This window comes from Myodes glareolus, chromosome 22 (assembly GCF_982192425.1).
Source record: "Myodes glareolus chromosome 22, mMyoGla1.1, whole genome shotgun sequence".
NCBI lineage: Eukaryota > Metazoa > Chordata > Mammalia > Rodentia > Cricetidae > Myodes > Myodes glareolus.
The window spans coordinates 39,080,436-39,102,579 of record NC_142047.1 but is presented as its reverse complement, the minus strand read 5'-3'; the positions used below and the strand labels follow the sequence as shown (position 1 = coordinate 39,102,579).

Sequence of the window (22,144 nt, the reverse complement as noted above, 5' to 3'; positions counted from 1 at the left end):
GTATTCTTACTAAAAGCTTACTGCTTTGGTGAGAACATTTCATTTCCTGGGTACGTGTACATATCAAATTCTTGAATTTGAAAAGTTTTCTTGACTGATAATGAATAGTAATTCCTATTTAGACATCCTAGTCACAATAAATAATGAATGAATGAATGAGCTGTTTACCTACAACATTGTCAAGGACAAAGATTCTTCAATTCAACTATTCTAGCACATTCTACACAAGATATGAGCAATTATTGTGGTACATTATTTGTGTTTTAATAAATAAAGCTTGTCTGAAGATCAGAGGCTAAGCAGCCACACTAGTCAGTCATACAGGCCAGGCAGTGTGGCACACACCTTTAATCCCAGCAGCCACACTAGTTTGCCATAGAGGCCAGGCAGGCCTTTAATCCCAGCACTAGAAGGAAATATAAAATGGGAGGAGACAGGTATCGGGCTCAGTCTTCAGTTTGAGGATTCATGACCGATTTTCAATCTGAGGTAGAGGTAAGACCCAGGGCTGGCTGCTTTGTTTCTCTGATCTTTCAACGTGAACTCCAATATCTGTCTCTCGGTTTTGATTAAGACCAGCTAGAATTTGTGCAACAGGCAATGGCATCTCGTTGGGAGATTACAGGGAAGAAGAATTTGCAAGAATGCTTTATGCAAATACTCCGGCTTGTCATTTTATCAGCAAGATTCATTAGTTCTGCCCTTGTGAAGCCAGAAATCAGAAGAAAACTTACATAGGGCTTTCAGAGATCGTTTAATGTAACCAGTACCACTTGAGAGGGGAGGCCCAGAATTCCATTATCTATGACGGGAGGAAGCGGAGGCTCACAACAGAAAAGTGACTTGCTCAGTTAACAGACTAATCAGTGAGAGAGCTGGGACTGAATGTTGGGCCTTCTAAACTCAGGGCTTCTCTTTCTGTGGCACCCTCTACTTCTCCAAGTAGGAGAGACTTCAGTGGTAGGCTCTGGTTTTCCACCTGAGAATGAGGGGGATGGAGGGAGGGCAAAGGAGAAGTAGCGAGGCAGGCAATCACAGGAGTCGCGTCAGAAAGAAGAGAGTCCAAGCACTCCCACTCTTTCCGAATACCGTTTAGATGTCAAGGATCACAAGTTACCCAGGACCTGTGCATAGAACCATCATGTTGGAAAAGTAAACACCCTAAATAAATCTAACCACTTTTCGAGCCCAAGGTTCTGACTGCTGAAGTTAGTCTCTCCCACAGAATCTGTGGCCCCCTCTTTCGTCACTTTAAATACCTTGGGGGCTGAAGAAGCCCCAGGGCGAGTGGGAGTGAAGAGGGCTTGTGACTATGGGGCGGTGTGGCTCAGGTTCGGCTACGGAGAGGGGGAAGCCTGCGGTGGAGCTGTGGTCGGGGGATGTGGGTTTTGTGGCTGAACTCGATGTTGGTGCAGGAAACCAGGGGAGTCGACAGCCGAGTGGAGTTCACCCGCCCAAGGGGGCGCGGAGTGGTTGAGAGCATTACCGAAAGCTCCCAGAGGTGCTCATCCAGGGTCTCCAGTACCAGGGCGAGGGCGGGGCCCCTCCGGAACGCCAGCGATTGGATGCTCCCTAAGTCCCGCCTTCCCGGACCCTTTCCCTGAGGCCCCGCCCATAACGCCAGGCGCGCGCCTCGGGAGCCGGGAGGGGTCGGGGCGGCGGCGGGAGGAGAGAGGTGAGGTTCCGGCACGCGCCCCACTCGCTGCGAGAGCGCGAGCAGCGCGCTCCCGCTGCCCGCGTCGCCATCTTTTTCCCCCTCTGTCCGTCTGTCTGCCGTTGGCTTTGTCCGTCCACCGCGACGCCCCTCGCCTCCCCGCCGCGGACCCGGCCCGTCGCCACCCTCTGCCCGCCGGGGTCCGGTCCCGGAGAGCCCCGGCCCCGCCAACCCGAGCTGCGGCTGGGGCCCATTGTCCCACGGTCTGTCTGTCCGGAGGCGGGGCCCAGGGACGCGGAGCGCCGAGGCAGAGGGTAAAGCGCCCTAGCGCAGGGAGCCAGCAGCCAGTGTAGCTCCTGCCGCTCCGCGCCGCCGTCCGCCTTTTGTCTGCCGGTGCCTGGGGAGGGGTGGGCTCGGTGTTGGCGGCGGCTGGGTGCGGGCCTCGCGGGCCGGCGTCTGACAGGCTGGGGTGGAGCTGGGGGAGGGGAGGATGGGCGTGGGAGAGCGGACGGGGCGGGGGGCACGGGCCGGCCTGGCGCGAACGGGCGGGGAGCTACTAAATTTAGATTTCGGACAAGGCTAAGTGGTCTGAGGGTTGGTCTCAACCGCCTCGGAAGACCTCTGGCTACAATTTAATACCTGCGATTTACCTGTGCTCCGATTCGAGAAAGCAGGGAGACCATCTCATGATGGTACACATGAGCTCCAGCCGCGACCCTAGAGGATCCGGGGGGACAGTGAAACAGCTATATGACCACCCTTCTTCTCTCCTTTTTGGCAGATTCACATCACTTGGATTCAGGCGAGTTTACTTTGCTCCGTGGGACCGCACCAGAGCTGGAGGTGGGAATGCACCCTCTTTTCTTAAGGCTGGCCTTACACACTTACACACACACACATACACACACAAAGACTGGCCTTATAAATATACACACACACATACTCTAACACATATGAGAGAGCAGAGACAAGGATGAATGGGGGTGATGCACCCTCCCAAGGTCTTGATTGTGGCTCTATAGATGACAAAACTGCACCCGTTAAAAGTAGCAGGCTTGTAGGTCTGATCCTCAGTTTACCGCTCTTCCCGTTCCAGTTTTCTTTCAGCTGAATAGGGTCAGGCAGCTAGCTCTCCAGTTACATTCCAAGCTTAAATTTCACATTTGGGCAGTGCCAAAGTTAAAAGGGACCAAGTGACCTTTAGACAGCGTACCTACGGGTTTTTTGTTTTGTTTTGTTTTAATAGGGTTGCCACCTATAAAGTTAACCTCAGCTATTGTGCTGTTTGGGTCAGGAGCGCCCTTCCAGGGCCATTTGTCAGTTTCTTATTTTTAAGGGTTCCACCCGGACTTTTTTTTTCTGGTGGCTGTTTTAATTATTGTGGCTTGGCTTTGTTTTGTGGGAAGGGAGGGTGTGTGTTTATTTTTTCTTTGATTCTTCAGGTGTGAAGTCTCATGAGGTGCCATCTGGTCAGTTCCCCAGTGGGCCACTAGGAGGACCCGGAGACACAGTGGATGCGATGCGGCTGCCTTCCTGAATCTGCAGCCCTGTTGCTGCAGATTTCATCTCTCTGCCTTGTAGCTTTAGTACTGAACTGTTGTCTTGCTAAGATGATCTAAACAGTTACTTGGCTCAAGCTACTTGGCATTCTTTCAAATAGATTTCATTACCTCTCTCAGAGCTTCAGTTCCTGATCTTTATGGGGGTAAATGGAGATGAGATTTCATTTGGTTTTCATTATACAATAGAGAAGTGTAGGAAGATAGACAATCTGCATTTCATTCAGCTCTCCACTTTGGGATTCCATAGACATGGAAAAAAAGATCTGAAGTGTGATATTCATTCACAGCTTGTGTTAAGATGTCTAGAAAGAATAAACCAGGTGTAGTGATGCGCACCTCTGATCCACTAGTCAGAAGGCTGAGACCACAGGGTCCCTTGAGTCCAGGGGTTTGAAGTCAAGGCAGAGTCTCCAAAAAGAGTAGGAGCAGGGGAGAGAAGACCACCCCGTACAACTGGGGTGTAGCTTAGTTGGTAGAGTGCTTGCCCAGTATGCAAAAGTCATATTCAGCTTCAGTCCCCAGCACCACTTCAAACTGAGAAAGAAGGCTGCCTGTCTTCTCTTGAGACAGGAATATCGGAAGTTCAAGGTCACTCTTGGCTACTCACCCAGTTTAAGACCAGTTAAGGATACATGAGACTCATATTTCCAAGGGAAAAAAAAAAGAAAAACACAGATAATATATATCCTTTGTATTAGATATCAGTATGCTGCTGTCTAAAATTGGTTTTTCTATTGTACATATTAGGAGTTATTTTCCTTTTTTTAATTGAAGGTCTGAAAAGAACTGTGTTTGGTATGCAGATATGATAGAAGACTGCCTGAAAGCTGCTTCCTTTGCCACTTCCTGTGGAGGCCTGTCTTTGCCATTTGCGGTTTCTTTCTTCTTTTGGTAAGGGGAGGCAGGATCTGATTACAGGTTTGAGGGCCTTTCTAGTTACATAGAGGAGTTAGTTGGCATTAGCAGGTGAGTCTTCATTAACTAGAGTGCAAAGTACAACAAGTCGTTTCTCTTAAAGTAATAAACTATAAAATTTCTACATGTGAGTACAATTTAAGAAGGCAGGGACTGAAAGGAATTGGGGAAGACTAAACGCACCTCCCTGACTTTGGTAGAAAAGACTCTTCAGTTTACATTTGTTCACTCTGGTGTCTGTCTGTCTTGTTTTATGGTGCTGGGAACTGAACCCAGGGCCTGACACATGCTAGACAAGTGCTTTACTGCTGTATGACGTCCCCAACCCTCTCTGTCTTTTAAAGACAAGGCTACAGCTTCTGTACTAATCCACATCAGAGCCTCTTACCATGCTTACAGCTGAACCAGTCTTATGAGGAAGCTCGGACTTAAGGATTTGCCTGTTCCTTTGTCAGTGGGCAGATGCACATCTCTGCTGCTCTTCTCAGCAGTGTTTCTCTTACTGCTTCCTGGTGTCCTTGCTACACAGCAGGACTGAGAAGAGGCTATAAAGTTATGATCTTTGACCACCAGAACATACAAGCAGGGCCAGTTGATCCACACTGGGAGACTGACTAGTTCCCCAGAGTGTGGATATCATCTACTCTTCTGGTGAGAGCCTGTCCTGAGTGGTGGAAGTTTGACTTGCTCTGGTGCCATCATGCTATGTGTCTGGTAGTGTGCTTGTATTGCAGAGACGTGATACCTTTGTTACTTCTAAGCACTGTTTCTTAGAAAACCATCTAGGTACAATTGCAGGCCTTGACTTCTGGTTGCACGTGTGACAGGGCAGCTGCTACAGGTCTTTGTCATGCTTTTGCTTTCCTCACATCTGTGGGAGTGATCCCTCTAATCCACAGTACTTCTAACCTCGATTGCCTGAATTTGCATCCTTTTCTGTCCTTCATTCTTGACTGTGACCACTCAGTAGTCTAAATTCCAAAGGTAGTTTTAGAGAAATCTCTTTTAAGTCCTCTAAAATAGTCACCCCTTAGGCTTCTTGGGACCTTGACACTGGGTTAGAAATGTATTTACTTTTTTTTTTTTTTTGATTTTTTGATTTTTCAAGATAGGGTTTCTCTGTAGCTTTTGGAGCCTGTCCTGTAACTCACTCTGTAGACCAGGCTGTCCTCAAACTCACAGAGATCCACCTGTCTCTGCTTCCCAAGTGCTGGGATTAAAGGTGTGCACCACCACCATCCAGCTTATTTTTTTTTCATTTCATTAGCTCAGTTATTTATATCTGGTGAGTTTTATATGCTCTAGGTATTTTTTAAGGTCTTGAAAATTTCTAATTTTGTAATTTCTGGGGAGAATAACAGGCTAACAATATTGTTTTTTATTTATTTTTATTTTTGCAGGTTAGCACCTCACAAGGAGGTAGTGACATATCCAGTGGTGAAACTGGGAAAGACCAGAGCTTTTATATCAGGGAAACATGTCCCGTAGGAAACAGACAAATCCAAATAAAGTTCACTGTGAGTACTGGGCTTTGTCCTCTGGAACCTGGGAAGATGAGGGTCAGAATGAAAGAGAAACCTAAATTTAGGGCGAGGCTCGCACCCATTTGTGGAGGAAAGGAAAGGGTTAAAGGCTTACATACATGGATTTGAAGCGTGAGGTTACTCTAGTCATGTCTAACTTGTGTAAGGGGTATATGCATTATTCATTCTTAATATTATAGTAACAATTGCAGGAAACTTACTTTGTGAAAATATTATGCTAGGTTTCAGGGCTATAAAAAACATAACATAATTAAACTGTAATGCAGCTACACATAAACATAGAAGAAACATACAAATACAAGCTAGTATAATGCTGTATACCTCAGAGGGGTACTATAGACTATGTATACCACAGAAGTTAAAAGTAGTTAAGACAAACCGGGTGGTGGTGGCACAGGCCTTTAATCCCAGCATTTGGGAAGCAGAAGTAGGCAGATCTCAGAGGGAGTTCAGGACAGCCAGGGCTGTTAAACAGAGGAACCCTGTCTTGAAAAACCAACTAAAAAAAAAAATAAAGTAAAATAATAATTTTGCTGACTGCAGTAGCAATGGAATGCTTGATGGAAGAGGCCCTAGAACATGAACTTAAACATGGCCTCAGAGGATGAAAGATGTGTGATCTGTTAGAGAACACGGAAACTTGTTGCAAGCAGAAGTTTTATATCTCTCAAAGTTTATGTGACCTCGGTAAGACCTCATCCAGCTAAATTTCCACCTTGTGAAAAAGACTAAAGAAAAGCTTCAGCAATGAAGAAAACCATCAACAATAAAAAGCTGATGCAAATATAATTGGACAGGGGGCCAAGTTTCAACCCCATCAAGAAGCAGAACTTGGCTGGGCGGTGGTGGCGCACGCCTTTAATCCCAGCAGAGGCAGGCGGATCTCTGTGAGTTCGAGGCCAACCTGGTCTACAAGAGCTAGTTCCAGGACAGGCACCAAAAACTACAGAGAAACCCTGTCTCAAAAAAAAGAAGCAGAACTTGGCAGCTTTCGCCACATGGTTCTGGTTTTAGAGTCATGGATATAACAGAGGGGTTGTAGACTCTCCCTCCTCAGCTAAGGAAAGCTGCTAAGGCCAGGCATGTATGTGTCAGGGTTTCCCTGCTCCATAGTGAGAAACAGTTAACAAAAAACCAGGGCTGGGAGATGGCTCAGTGGACAAAGTGCTTATTGCACAAGCATGAGGACCTGAGTTAAGATCCCCAGAATCCATGTAAATAAATAAAGTAATAAAAAACCAAAGACAAAACTTAAGGGCCAGTGAGATGGGTCAGTGGGTAAAAGGCTCCTGCTTTGAAGGCTGATGATCCCTGGGACCAGCATGGTGGAAGGACAGAATTAACTCCTCAAGTTGTTTTTTGTCTACATCCATACTCAGTATATGCTTGCAGACACACACACACACACATATACATTCTACATTTTAAAAAACCTAGGTGTAGTGGTATGAATTTGTAACCCCAGTTCTGGGGGACAGGGTAGATTCAGGAGGATTTAGGACTTGATGACAGACAGTCTAGGTGGCATGGCAAGCTTTAGGTTCAATGAAATACCCTATCCAGAAATATAAGATAGATTGAATAGAGGAAGGCATTGACCTCTGACCTCTACATACATGTGCATACATACATGCATATGCACATTCACACACGCATACACCCCAAACAAAATAGTTAGTTACTATTAGATTTGGAATAATTAGCCACTTTCCTATAATCTGGGTAGAGAAGCATTCTTAACTAACCCTTCATAAAATATATAAGTGTCTATTATGGAGGACTAATTGAATAAAGTAGAGTACAGCAGCAGATGAAGAAAATTCAGGAGTATACATGATCTTTCTGTGAAGGGCCTTACACATAGTCAGCAGGTATTCCTACCACCCAGCTACAGTCTCACCCTGTAAGACTTTCCTTTTAAAGCAATAAGTAAACAAAAACATTGGATAGGATTGATTATGTAAGAAATTAAGGTGACTTAAATTTTATTGAAAACAGTGTGACCAAAGAAGTTATGATAGCTTTGACATCTTACATTAATATCATCGGGTAGCAAACCTTCATGTGCAATCATTGTTTAAGTCCTGGAAATGTTGAATAAGTTAGAACCAGGTGAGAGCTTCCAGTTTTATTCTGGGATAGGTAGATTTGCAAGGCTGCTTAATATAAAGGTGAGCAACTTAGGAAGACTTAGATGTTGATGCTGAAACATATGTAGCATGCCTGAATGTAGGGAGCAAAGGCGGTATCGCTTGTGTAAGCCATTCACCCCAGGGTTCCCCAGACATGACTGAGTAACTGCTTGTGGAATGACAGCACAGTTGTACTAAAGCTAGGGAAGCAACAAAGGCTTAGGGGCCTGTGCCTATGTCTGCATAGCTTATATTTATCAGTTGCATCTGCTCCCACCATAGACAGCCAGAGCCAAAACAAACTGGGGCTGGTACTGGAGTTGGAAAACATGAACAAACAGATCATGGAGGATCGGAAAATATCTATTTATCCATAGTTGCAGAAATGTTACCATACTCAACCTAACAACTGAATGTTGTACTGTGTAGAGTGGATGGGGCTTCTCAGATTCTCAGTAGTGGTCCTTTAAGAGGCCTTTTACTGTGGGACTATGTACACAAATACTCAGATGTACCTAACGAGTGAGCCCTGAGAGAGGCAGTTTTCAGTTTTGGGCAGAGACAGTCTTTTCACGTGATGAGTTCAGTTTGACCAAAGAAAACAAAACACTAAGATTTGCTGGTTTCTGAACACCTTTTATTTATTTATGATCTGGGGACTGAAGCTGATCCTATCCTTTTCAAAACAATAATACCTTCTCATTGTTCATGACAATAATGGCAAGCAAAAGTAGGTAATTCTAGTTTCTGACCACTTGAATCTCTTCTCACCTGACATGGAACGAATCAGACATCTTAAACTTAATGCTGTTTGTATATTTATAGTAAGTATGATGGATCCAAAGTCTAGGTTTGCATTAGAGCAGAGAACTGGGCTTCCTTATTTCAACCTTCTGGAATGACTGTGTGGCCTGAAGTTAAAAGCATGTCTAAATGGATATATTAAGAATTCTAGAGGCTGGCATACAACTTGATGGTAAAGTACTTGCTTATGAATGTTCTAGGTTCTAGCCCCAATACCAAAAAAAGAAAAAAATATTTAAATCCCACTGTACAACTGGGGTTGTAGCTCAGTTGATAGAGTGCTTGCCTACTGTGCATAAAATCCTGGATATATGAGGTACAGCACAGTGGCCATGTCTATAACCTTCATACTGGGAAAGGTAAAAGCAGTAGGATTTAGACTTCAGAGTCATCCTTGGCTTCATAGCAAGTTTGAGGCTGTTCTGGAATGCTTGAGACCCTGTTTTTCATTTTACTTTTAAATTTTTATTTATGTGTATGGGTGTTTCGTCTATATGTCTATGTATCACATGCATGCCTGATGTCCACAGAGGCCAGAAGAGGGCATCAGATCCCCTGGAACTGGAATTACAAACACTTGTGAGCTGTCATGTGGGTAATCAGATTGAATGTCTGGAAGAGTAGCCATGTACTCTTATCACTCCAGCCTCTGAAACCCTGTCTTCTAAAGAAGGAAGGAGAGAGGGAGGGAGAGAGAGAGGGAAGGAGGGAGGGAGGGAAAAGGAAGGAAGGAAGGAAAAAAGGAAGAGAGAAAGAAAGAGGAAGGAAAGGAAGAGAAGAGAAAAGAAAAAAGAAAAAGCGAGCCAGGCAGCAGTAGTGGGGCACACCTTTAATCCCAGCACTTGTGAGGCAAAGGTAAACAGATCTCTGTAAATTGGAGGCCAGCTTGGTCTACAGAGCAAGTTCCAGGACAGCTACAGCTGTTATACAGAGAAACCCCGCCTTGGGGAATGAGGGGAAGACTTGCACGGTGGCAGCCAGGTACTATTTCTTGGATGTACTTCAGAAGCCAGTGGCAGGACACTTTAGCACACACTTTGTTTTCATATTCAAATCATCCAGACAGCCCATTCCCATCTCCTTAGCAGACTCAGTGCAAAATTCTAGAATTAAAAACCCAGAATTACTCATTATAGAGAAACTGCTGCTGGATTGAAACCTTGTGTTTCAGACCTTCTGCCTCACCCACTTTTCCATTACTCCCCTTTCTGAGTACAAGTCTGTCAACTGTCTGGAGAATTTGGAAATACAGCCCTTTGTATACTCAGATTTCATGTGCGAGAATCAAGGAAACCACCAAGAAAGAAACTTTCCTTAAGACACTTTGTTTTCAGATCGCAAGGTACTGAGAGACTGGAAGCTTCAGCTGAAAGCTTTTCAGCGATGAAAAAGCGTCAAAGTCTTTTCTTTTCTGAGAAGCCAGGGTGCTTTGTCTCAGTCCATGCTGCTAGCATTCCTGAGATGTAATTGCTGTTCCCAACATAGACAGCACCTGGGTTACACAGACTGCCAGCTGAAAAGGAGTCGAAAGCACCCCTCTCCCAGTACTGCTGCTTTTTCTGAACAGATATCTGCTCACTTAAGAGAATGAACGTTCAACTGTGTAATTTCAAGCAGCCCAGAATTGCATTTACTAAACTGTACTAAGGACCCGAGGGGAAAAAAGCAAATCTTTGTTCGTCTGAGACTTTACCTTGATCTTTTTCATCTTTTTCCAAACTGGCTTTCACAGCCTTGTTCTTCAGCAGTCTGAATCCCAAGGCAAAAGTGTAATAAAAACTTTGCATTTCATACCAAATTTAAAAAGAGAAAACAGAGAGAAGAGTGCCTGGATTTTACTGTAGAACCTGGCTATTCATAGGCAGCTAAGTATCCACACTTAATAAGGAGGTGACCCTACATTAATATCTGTGAACTAGAGAGTTTGAACCTATTCTATAAGTCTCAAGATTAGAAGTAATAATTCTACATTATAAAAATAGACAATTCAAGTTGTATGGGTGGTGGTGCACGCCTTTAATCCCAGCACTCGGGAGGCAGAAGCAGGTGGATCTCTGTGAATGCAAGGTCAGCTTGGTCTACAAGAGCTAGTTCCAGGACAGGCTCCAAAGCTACAGAAAACCCTCAAAAAATAATAATAAGATAAAAATAAGATCAGAGGACAGCTTCTAACTATGGGTTCTCTCCCTCAATCATGTAGGTTCCTGGAATTGGACTCCAGCATGGTGGGAAGTGCCTTTACCCACTGAGCCATCTCAGTAGCCCCAGTGTAGCACATTTTCTTAGCAACTTTCACTGTCTTCTCACCAAGGGATAACTCTAGACAGTTGGATTTGGATATTAGGTAAAAGTGACTCCTGGAAAAATTACTGACTCTTCTTAGGAAGTTTGATAAAATCTTCTTTAAGATTTAAAAATGCATATGTACTGTTTTATGGTACTATTTAAAATAGGAACAGCCTTAAAGAATAATATTTATTTTAGGCCTTTCCATAGTCAGAAATGGAGTAAAAGAGTAGGTTATGTTTCTATAGTGCTGAAAAAAAAAATAGCGTATCCCAAGTTCCCTAGCTGAGACTACCAGCAAGAATCCCAGGGAAGTCATATTGAAGAAATTCCATTCTTTAAAGGTCTGAATATTTAAACTTAATAGACAAAACTAAATTCTGAGTTCATATTGATAAAGATTAAACTGAATTACTCCTCATTTTGAAAGATTCATCTACTTTTAGTTATCTTTTAAAACCTAATTTATATATATGGGTGTTTTGCCTTGCATGCTTAGTACCATGCCAGAAGTGGGCAGTGGATCTCTCTCTTGGAACCAGAATTCCAGGTGGTTGTGAGCCACTATGTGGGTGCTGGGAATTGACCTGGGTCCTCTGGAAGAGCAGCCAATGCTCTTAGCCACTGAGCCATCTCTCCAGCCTCCTTTTAGATTGCGCCACCATCGCCCGGCTAGATGTCTTTCTACTGGTACTCTGTGACAGAAATTTGTTATTGTTCATTTCTAGCATGTTATAAATCTAAGTTTCCTTACAAACCTAAAGTGTTATTGATGAGAATTGCTGATACTGATTGACATTTACAGTATGTGCCAGTATATAATTTATTCCTTAGTGCTAGATTAGTCTCTGCCCCTTAGGTCCAAAACCATGAACCAACCTAGAGGAATTCAGTAACTGCTGGCCATAAGTTTGTTTTTTGTTGTTGTTGTTGTTGTTATTGTTTCAATGGAATCAATACGGAGAAATGAAATACTTTACTTTTGCAGAGAAGAAAGGGAAAGCACTCTGTACAATTTATTTTTTGCCTCCTTTAGCAGTAATTTATAGCCCGTGTGTTACCTTAGAAACTGTGAAGACTGACTAGGCGTGGTGGTGCCACCTTTAATCCCTACATTCGTGAGGCAGAGGCATGTACCTACTTGTGAATTCTGGGATACATGATGAATTCCAGGCCAGCCAGAGCTACATAGAACCAGTCACAAAAAACGAAAGACAAAAACACATGAACACAGTCTTAAAGCAGCTTATTTTTCCTTTTCTTGAGGTCTGTGTACCTAGGAATACACACTCCCCACCTCCATCCTTACCCACAGGATGAGTCATAATTGCCATAATGTCAGTTTCTCTAACCCAGGCATGATGACTCATGACAACGGTATCAGAACTATATATTTCCTTTTGTCATACTTGGCCTTGAAAGCATTTTGATATTTAAATTGTTGTTGCATGATATGAAGATAGCACCAATACTATGATCAGAGCCAGTCTTGTCACACAGAGACAAGTATTTGTTGTTAGCAGACCTACTGTGAAGCCCCTATAACATTGAATTTATACCTCCATTGGCAGCACATGGGAAGTCTGGATTTCACTATAGCTAAAGTATGTTTTTAGCATGTTTAAAGCCCTAAGCTTAGCCACCATCACAAGAAAAATGGACACTAAAGATGAAAAATGGGGGCCCAGGAAGGACACATAGTTGTACAGTCCTCAATACTTGGTTTCACCATAGACCATAGTTTTCTTCTGTTTTTTTTTTTCTTTTTTCTTTTTTTTTCTTCTGTTTTTTAAAAAAATGATTTATGTTTAATTATGTGTTTGTGTGTATGTACATGTAAGTGCAGGTACTTAATGGAGGTCAGAGGCATTGAATTTCCTGGAGCAGGAGTTGTAGGCAGCTGAGAGCCTCTGGTATGGGGACTGGGAACTAAACTCTGTAAGAGCAATATACACCCTTCACTACTGAGCCATCCCTTCATCACCCTTGCTTATCCTCTTAATAACATATAGGTAGTATATGTTATTAAGATATATAATGGTAGGTAGGGAAGTAGGAATACCTACCATATAAAGAACCAAGGTGAGGGGACCAACAAGATGCTCGGTGGGTAAAAGTGCTTGTGCAAGCATCACAACTTGAGTTCAATCCCCAGAACCCACAAATTTGTCTTCTGTCCTCTGTATATTCATCATGGTACATCTATACCTCTCCCCCAACACAAATAATAAAAAAATTACATTTAAAAAAGAGAATTAAGGTGAGGATTATATAGTATTTATAAAGCCTAGAATAGCAAGTGTCACATAATAACTATAATTGGTATTTATAGTGCTTAACATATAGTAGTGTTTATGGATTTTTGCTGAATGAGTGACCAACTAAATCATGGAGCTGACCCCCTCTTCAATTTTTACACTGACCAAGGAACAATTTCTACATCATTGTACTGTCTCCCCAAAACTTAGCCTGTTTATTTCCTTTCCCTCTTCAGTAAGAGAGGTCCTGTTGGATACTCAAACATCCCACCAGATTATTCTCCCTTGCTGACTGGGTAATTGGGCCTGTAGTTTCCATTCTCACTGAGATAAGAGAAACCTTTTCTTTCTCTGTATGCCTAGTCCTGAAAATTAAAAAGCACTTGGATGTTAAGTCTCCAATAACATGGATCCCAGGCAGAGCTCATAAAAAGTAAATGCAAAATCAGGGATGGTCCTGAGTTTCTGGATATTTTATGCAAAAACAAAGGCCACATTGACCCAAGGAGACTTGGACACATAGTATTTGTTGTAAGCTAGTTGGTGTGTTTCCGTCAAGGGTAGTTTTAGTTAGAGTGTTATCTGCTCTCCTTTTGCTCCCCATCCCATCTGTTACTCAGCCAGTCATGTTTATTATGGTTAATTTTGATAGACATTAGAGAAAGGCAAGAGGAATGTCCAAAACATCTTGGAATGAAGAAAGATGAGATGGAGGTTTATTCAGGGTTACCCAAAGCATTTGTGTGCAGTGTAAAATAGAATGAATTAGGGCCATGATGATGGTAGTTTAAGTATAGAGGTTTTTGCCCACTTTGTTGTCCTGCCTCCATCCCATCACCTTACCTCTTACCTCTGTGTCTCCAATCCTGATGGAAGGTTGCAAGGAATTAAGATTCTTCAATTAAGTTTGGAAAGTCGTGATTAATCACCTTTTCAAGGGTCAAGAATACGAAGATTTAAGATAGCTTACTGCCCAGGAAGATCAGCCACACTTTGGAGATAGCAGCATGACTTGATGAATGAACCCACCACAGGGTACCTGCCTGTCCCCTATTTTGAATGGTCTGACCTTCCAACTAGTTTGTCTAGGCATGTACTGCCCAACTGGTGACCTGACTGTTATTCCTTGTGACCGCCAGGGGATCAAGTATTTGCTGGGCTAGAAGAACAAGCCCGACAAGCGATGATGAAAACTGATTTTCCTGGAGACCTTGGCAGTCAGCGACAAGCTATCCAACAACTAAGAGATCAGGACTCCAGTAGCAGTGAGTTCTGCACCTTCTGGTAATGACTCAGGGCAATGGGAGAAGAACTAAGTGTGTGCTCTGGGGATTGTGCGTGGGGGTTGGGAGGAAGCTCTAAGAAGAGGTGTGGATCTCCAATGTCTGAATATGTTCATTCAGAGAGAGACATGGGCCAGGTTAGCATGTTGTTTTTTTATAACACATGTACTCTAGTAATTGGCACGGTGCCATATATAGATAGGTGTGTGGTGGTTGTGAAATAGAACATTCTAATATAGAAATGGTTAGTGTTCAGGCAGTTCATGGGCCAGGTCAAATAAAAAGAAATATAAGAGTGTCATTGAAGTTTTGCTTGAGGTCCTAGTTTTAATGTTGTGCAGATTTGCTTAGTGATGAGATGGTGTAGCATATAAAAATGCTAAAGTCCAGGTATTCCCACACCAAACCCTTTACTAGATATCTGTGTAATTAGATCAAAAAACATTTAATATTGCTGGGTAGTGATGGTGAGAACCTTTAATCCCAGCACTTGGGAGGCAGAGGCAGGCAGATCTCTCTGAGTTTGAGACCTACCTGGTCTATAGAGCGAGTTCCAGGACAGGTGCCAAAGCTACAGAGAAACCCTGTTTTGAAAAATAAAAAACAAAAAAAAAAAAAAAAGAAAGAAAGAAAAATGTAGTCCTATGAGTTAAGGCTCATGCATTATCTGTTCCATGACCCACTTGAAGAGACTCATTCTGAGCTGTGTTATTTCCCAGAAAGATGCTATACTCTCCTGATGTTGTACACTTGATATTGGATAGTTATTAATATCAGTTTAGGGTGAAACCCTGATTTTTTTTTTAACTACTTGTAAACTTGGGGAAAAGAAAGAGATGGAGAAAGAGAGAGAAACAGAGAGTGTGTGTTTGTTCTGAACTCTGTATAGAGAGTTCTACAGTTTTAACCAAACTAATAATGAAACAGTAACCACATAGACACAACCCCTACACACAAACAGCAACTAATCATTTAGGTACAAAGAAATTAACTCTACAGCCAGGCGGTGGTGGCACATGCTTTTAATCACAGATTAACTCTGGGGGCAGAGGCAGGTGAATCTCTGTGTTGGAGGCCAGCCTGGTCTATGGAGCATGTTCCAGGACAGCCAGGGCTGCACAAAGAAACCCCGTATCAAACAAACAAATTTAAAAACAAAAAAGAAAGAAAATAAATGAACTCTAGAATTTCTAGAAACCCTATGGGACACAGTAGTTTCTTAAAGGTAAGCATAGACATCTGCAGGCATGCCATAGGCTATATATAGTCCCAACACTCGGAAGGCAGAGGCAGATGGATCTCTGTAAATTGGAGGCAGGCCTGGTCTACAGAGCTAGTTCCAGGACAGGCTGCAAAGCTACAGAGAAACCCTGTCTCTAGAGACAAAAACAAAAATTATACCATCCTTATAGACAGCATACTTTAAAAAAAAAAAGTTCCTGACATAGATATTCTGATAATAGACAAGTTACAAAAGTGTATTTTATCAGCAGTACAGTGCCTTAGACGAAGCCAACAAGTGCTCCACACTGGATGCTGGTGAGAAAATATGGTATGATCTAATCTGTGCCAGTGCTTCATAACTGAGAGGGACTCAAGTGAAATAAAGCTTTAAGGAAAACATACCATACTTAAAACAAGCACATCTAATATAGACACATATCGTTAACAGCAGGTGGTGTGGTAGGAATATGTCAATAAAGGAAAGTTAACCCAGAATCCAAGCAGGAATGAGAGGGCTATCCCAGCCAACTGACAGCTTCCTTAGGTGTGGCTTCCTCTGTTATCTTTAAAGTACCCACACTGAAGCTCATTTGTGACTGTGGGTTTTTGTTCCCCCTCAACCTTTTTCCCCCCCTCTATTTTACAGATGACAGACAAAATCAACTCACATATACCTTGCAGCTTCATTAGCCACAGGTAGATTACCCTACAACCACATCCTTCCCTCCCAGATTAAAACAGAACAGTTACTCATGTCTAAAGTGAAGAATGACACTCCCCCCCACTTCTTTCACATCTAGTTATCCTTTAGATACGCCAAAGAACTAACTGAAAAGTGGCTTTATTTAGTTTAAAATGTGCATTACTAGTAGATCAAGAACAGAGTGGACAGATGAGCAGGTGGTACATGCCTTGAATCCTAGCACATAGGAGGTAGAAACAGACAGATATCTGAATAGAGTTTCAAGACAGCCTGGACTATACAGAAAAACCCTGTCTTGTGGGGGCGGGGCAGAGTAGGCACTTGGGGCAAGAGGATTGTGCACTTCAAGGCAAGGCAGCCTTTGTTGCACAATGAAACCATCCTGAAAAAGAAAAAGGAAAAAAAAAAAAAACAGAATAAACTTGAACACCTTCCACCCTTATAAATTGCCCAAGGTTGGTTACTATGCTAATCCCATTTTTTCCACTGAAGTGTATAGCCATTTCCCTATAAACTGACGTAAGTTTAAACTAATTTATTCTTACATTCTTATTGATAAGAGGAAATAAAATTTTGTTATTTCTGGAAGTGTGTATTGATGTTTGTTGTGAAAGAAGAGATTAGTGGTCTCAGGTAGAATTGTCTATGACAGCATAGAGAGTGTGCAGGTGACTGTAGAGACAAGTAAGAAAGAAACAAAATCAGGAAGAAATGTTGCTAAGTCAGATTGTGTGTTGCGGGAATGAGTTTGGTGTGGTGTGCTTAGGGAAGTATGGTCTCAAGTGTAAGATATTTTGCTAGGCTTGGTGGTTCATGTCTATAATCACAGCACTTGAGAGATAAGAGGCAAGAAGATCAGAACTTCAAGATCATCCTTGAATACACAGTGAGACTGAAGCCAGCCTGGGCTACATAAGGCCTATTTCATAAACAACAATTATTTTTATGGTAGTTATTATTTAATGGCAAGTTACCATTTCTAGTGCACTTTGCCTCACACTTCCCCTTTAGTGTGTGTGTGGTCTCTAGTCACACGGTTTGTGCCCACTGAGCACTGATGTAAACTGTACAACCTCAAGTCTGAAAATGTTTTTTTCATTGTAGCTGCAAATCCTGTAGTGAACAGCAGCTCAGGATATATTTCTGTAAAACTCAGAACAAGTGACCAGTTTATGTGTTCCAGGTGACAGTGAAGGTGATGAAGAGGAGACCACACAAGATGAAGTATCTTCCCACACATCAGAGGAAGATGGTGGGGTAGTCAAAGTGGAGAAAGAATTAGAAAATGCAGAACAGCCTGTTGGTGGTGGGAATGACGTAGTAGAGCATGAGGCAAGTGGCCCGCAGTCCTTGTTACATTTCCCTCTTCCATCCACACCCTTGACCCTAAAAGCTCTACTTCTTTCCAAGCAGAGCGAGCACTGCTCTAGGAAGCCTCTGAAGTGAGCTTTCACGTTTAAGTCAGAGTCAGACTGTGCTGTGGAACCTGCTTCCAACTAAATGTTTCCTGAGTATTTGTGCAAGGAATATGCAGAAGGGAAGCTAACCCTTTCCCTGCACGGTCCAATGTCTTCAGGGTAGAAAGCCTTGAAGATTCTAGAAAATTTAATTCTTTTCAAACAGTACTTGATCCTTCAGTCCAATGGGAAGCAAAAACTAACACCTGTGTCGGACTATTGAAAGAGGTGGGGCATGGAAGAGATTAATGAAAAGTCTTCATGACTTGCCTGTCTGATGGATTTGCAGGTCACAGAAAACCTAAATTCTGACCCCTTGCTTGAACTCTGCCAGTGCCCCCTCTGCCAGATAGACTGTGGGAGTCGGGAGCAACTGATTGCACACGTGTACCAGGTATGGAATGGGCAGAGGAGTTCTGAGACTGAATGCAAGCAGTTTAGATCTCGGGTGCTGCAGTGGCCTTTGCCTTTGGTAAAAGAAGCTCAGGCTGTTGGTTCTGCTAGGACTCATTCCACCCTTCAGAACATCTTAGAAAATAACGGTGATGTTTTTACTAAATAGGTTCTGAGTTCCCAGACAGATACTCTTTGGAAATTAAGTACCAGGTGGTCTTGTTTTCCTAAGCAATTTGATACAATCAGTAGTGAAAGAGAAACTAACTTCTATTAACAATGATGTCTTTTAAAGAGGGTCGGGGTGGTCAACAAGATGGCTCTGGTGGTGAAGGCACCTGTCACAAAGCCTGGTGTCCTGAGTACAGTCTCCAGGACCCACAATGTGGAAGGAGAACTGATTGCCACTTGTTATCCTCTGACCTACACACACACTGTGGTGTAGGTCACTACACCACACAAGTATACGCAGGTACACTACAAGCACACAAAATAAATAAAATGCACATTGATATATTTTGAGATGCCAATGAAAGGAAAGTACAAACAAGGAAAAATACTTTTCTACCCTAATCCAATTGAGAGCATACCTACTTACTAGTGGTTTGTAAGACAGTACTACAAAGGACAGTTTAGGTTGTACCAAGCTTTATAGATTGTACCTATAAAGATGGTTCATTAGAAGTATTTCTTCACCCTGGCGATAGTTATGGTGCACACCTTAAATCCAAGCACTTGGGAGGCAGAGGCAGGCAGATCTCTGTGAGTTTGAGGACAGCTTGGTCTACGGAGTGAGTTCCTGGAAAGCTAGGGCTATACAAAGAAACCCTATTTTTGAAAAACCAAAAAGAAAAAAAGAAAAGTTTCTTTAGAGGCAGGCCACCATAAATACCTGTTCATACCACTACTACTATCTAACTCCTTCATTGCACCTTAAAATGCACTTGTAACTACATAATATGAGTCAGGGACGCCCAAACTATCAAGAGCACGAATCCCAGCCTCTGTGGAGAGCTCTGTAGCTCCATTATTCTTCATGCCATTTACGTATCCCAGAATATGGTCTGAATTCGCAATAATAAAATATGAGCAATGGCCTGAATGACTAAACAAATAGTTTCATGTCCTTTGTTCTACCGGGAAAAAAGGAAGGGCTGCAGATTGTCTTGGAGGTAACACAAAATTAACATATTAAGACTTTGTTTTACAGCATACTGCAGCAGTGGTGAGTGCCAAGAGTTACATGTGCCCTGTCTGTGGACGGGCCCTTAGCTCCCCAGGGTCTTTGGGTCGCCACCTCCTAATCCATTCGGAAGACCAGCGGTCTAACTGTGCTGTGTGTGGAGCCCGTTTTACTAGCCATGCCACTTTTAACAGGTTAGTAGAACACCTGATCTTGTGCTAAGCAAATTACTGGATATAAGATGCTGCTTCCCCAGGTCAAAAGAAGGACTGGAGATAAGTAATGCCATAGAGCTCATAGAATAATCTGGAAGTACAAGTGATGAGACTAGGAGAAAAGCTTGACAGTATGCACTAGATAGTCCCTCAAGGGAAAGGAATTGCTTTTCTTTCCCTGTCAGAGTATTTCCAACTAGAAAGTAATACAGAGACACAAGAGCATTCATGATAAAGCAGACAGACAGAAGCTGCAGTATGCTGAGAGGATCCTATGTCAGGACACACTCTGCTGTCTTCTAGGAAGACTAAAACACTGTCCTCATCCCATTGCCTTGGTTGTACAATGCAGGCAATGCCAGGTAGGAGGTAAAGCAGTGAATTGTACCTGTGTGAAGGAAATCTCCACCTCCAGACCCCTCATTCACACAACAGGCCCAGCCCTGCTCAGCTCCTACAAAATACTGCCATTCTGACTTTGCCTTTAGGGGTTATTTTGGGTAGGTTTCTATGGCAGGTGGTTTAGTTGCTAATTCAAGGAGGGCTTTAAAATTTAGTAGATACCCTAGTCCAAAGAAGAGAAGGGGTCTTTCAAGCATTCCACTGTCATAGTGGTGGACTTCCAACAGTTTGTCTAGTGGTTATGGGGCAAGTCAGTTACCTGGGTACCTGAGGCTTACTACACAGAAATACTAATCATCAAAAATATTGGCTTCCCAGTGAGAAACTTCCTGAAGTACTTAATATGGAATCCCTACCCCAAGTCCACAGTGAGGGCCCCTCCAGTGCTGAAGGGAAGGACATTTCCTGTAGTCCTCCAGTATATCCTGCTGGAATTCTGCTTGTGTGCAACAACTGTGCTGCCTACCGCAAGCTACTGGAAACACAGACCCCCAGTGTGCGCAAGTGGGCCCTCCGTCGACAGAATGAACCTTTGGAAGTACGGCTACAACGACTTGAACGAGAACGCACAGCCAAGAAGAGTCGGCGAGACAATGAGACCCCAGAGGAGCGGGAGGTCAGACGCATGAGGGACCGTGAAGCCAAGCGCCTGCAGCGCATGCAGGAGACAGATGAGCAGCGAGCTCGCCGGCTACAGCGAGACCGTGAGGCCATGAGGCTGAAGCGGGCCAATGAAACCCCAGAGAAGCGGCAAGCCCGACTCATCCGGGAGCGAGAAGCTAAGAGGCTCAAGAGGAGACTGGAGAAAATGGACATGATGTTGCGAGCTCAGTTTGGTCAGGACCCTTCTGCCATGGCAGCCTTAGCAGCTGAAATGAACTTCTTCCAGCTGCCTGTGAGTGGGGTAGAGTTGGACAGCCAGCTTCTGGGGAAAATGGCTTTTGACGAACAGAACAGCAGCTCTCTGCACTGAACCACACCCTCCTGCCTGACTTCCCACCTACTCCAGCCCATTAGGGATCAGTGCTGCTGTCACCCAGGAGACCACAGTCCTTGCTGCCACAGGCAGGCCCGGGTTGGTTGCAGGGAAACCTGTGCACCCTCTGCATGTGGGAACATGATGGGGTCAGGAGGGACCCAGCTCAAGGCAGCTCTGGACAAAGAAAGGAGCAGGCACTCCAGAAACCTGGACTCCTCAGTCCACTGTGGCAGGCCAGGGTTATGGGACTGTAGGACCCCAGTACAGTCCATGAAGCTGTGAGGGCAAATAAATTAATTTTATCTTTACTGGCCCTTGGCTTTTTCTCTCATTGTTTTATCCAATGAAGTGTGCTAGGAGAGAGCCTGATGGGAATGTTCAGGTAGTGGCTTCCAGTTCCTTTCTGAGGCAGAATGTGCTTTAACTTGGGCTCTCTGAGCAGAGGACTAGTGATGGTGATATCAAGTCAGCTGTGATGAAGACCAGAGCAGAACAACTACCGACTCTTGCAGTCTGGCTGCCATGCACTGGAGAAGAGCGCTGCTCAATTTCTGGTTCAGTGCTGCTACAAAAACAAGCAGAAGTTCCCTTAGCCTGCAACAAAGGTTATGCACAGTCTGGGTATTTATAGATCATGAAGTCCAGAAGGATGTGCCCTAGTTAAATTGTTGCCAGAAAGGTAACTATGCCAGGAATGTAGACCTCTTCCAATGTAACAGACACTTGGACTCCTCTCCCACTTCTGTAGGTCTAAGGCTGTTTAAAAGTGTCAAACAAAGTAGGGCTACTCTCAACAAAGTAGGGCTAAGTCCTACTGACCTCTGAAAAAATACTTTTAAGAATTACATTGAAGCCAGGCGGTGGCAGCACTCAGGAGGCAGAGACAGGCAGATCTCTGAGTGTGAGGCCAGCCTGCTCTGCAAGACCCAGTATCAGGCAGTCAGGGCTGTACACAGAGAAACCCTGTCTCAAGAAAGAAAAAAAATTACATTGAAAAGAAATTAAGTACTTAACTGATCCAAATGCCTTTCACAGAGTTCCATACCAAAATCCTGTCTGAAATATTTCAAGTAACTGGATGCTCTCTGTCCTAAGGAATACTTATTCAATTATTTCCACAACATTCTGAATTAGTACAATTCAGGAATAG

The 22,144-nt window shown here is 43.5% G+C and overlaps 1 protein-coding gene across 12 annotated transcripts; it reads left to right on the top strand.

The window, feature by feature from the left end:
- The first annotated feature begins 1,714 nt into the window (after window positions 1-1,714).
- Window positions 1,715-21,302, top strand: Znf821 (zinc finger protein 821). Of its 12 annotated transcripts, none has more exons than XM_048437305.3 (10): window positions 1,717-1,968; window positions 2,436-2,497; window positions 3,097-3,359; window positions 4,020-4,107; window positions 5,532-5,648; window positions 14,295-14,420; window positions 17,549-17,697; window positions 18,112-18,216; window positions 19,426-19,592; window positions 20,334-21,302. In XM_048437305.3, exons 5-10 carry the CDS (start codon window positions 5,609-5,611, stop codon window positions 20,986-20,988), a joined length of 1,242 nt encoding a protein of 413 aa, XP_048293262.1. In that variant the 5' UTR covers window positions 1,717-1,968; window positions 2,436-2,497; window positions 3,097-3,359; window positions 4,020-4,107; window positions 5,532-5,608; the 3' UTR covers window positions 20,989-21,302. The 12 variants fall into 12 exon arrangements, with proteins under 12 accessions (XP_085537881.1, XP_085537882.1, XP_048293262.1 ...); XM_048437300.3 differs by having other exon boundaries at window positions 3,991-4,107; XM_048437304.3 differs by lacking the exon at window positions 3,097-3,359.
- The last annotated feature ends 842 nt before the right edge of the window (window positions 21,303-22,144 follow it).

Bases quoted from the DNA above. Each gene is read 5' to 3' on its own strand.
- Znf821 (XM_048437299.3), top strand. From the start codon at position 5,609: ATGTCCCGTAGGAAACAGACAAATCCAAATAAAGTTCACT. The intron at 17,698-18,111 runs GCAAGTGGCCCG...ATGGATTTGCAG, and splicing joins ATGACGTAGTAGAGCATGAG to GTCACAGAAAACCTAAATTC. The intron at 18,217-19,425 runs GTATGGAATGGG...TTTGTTTTACAG, and splicing joins TGATTGCACACGTGTACCAG to CATACTGCAGCAGTGGTGAG.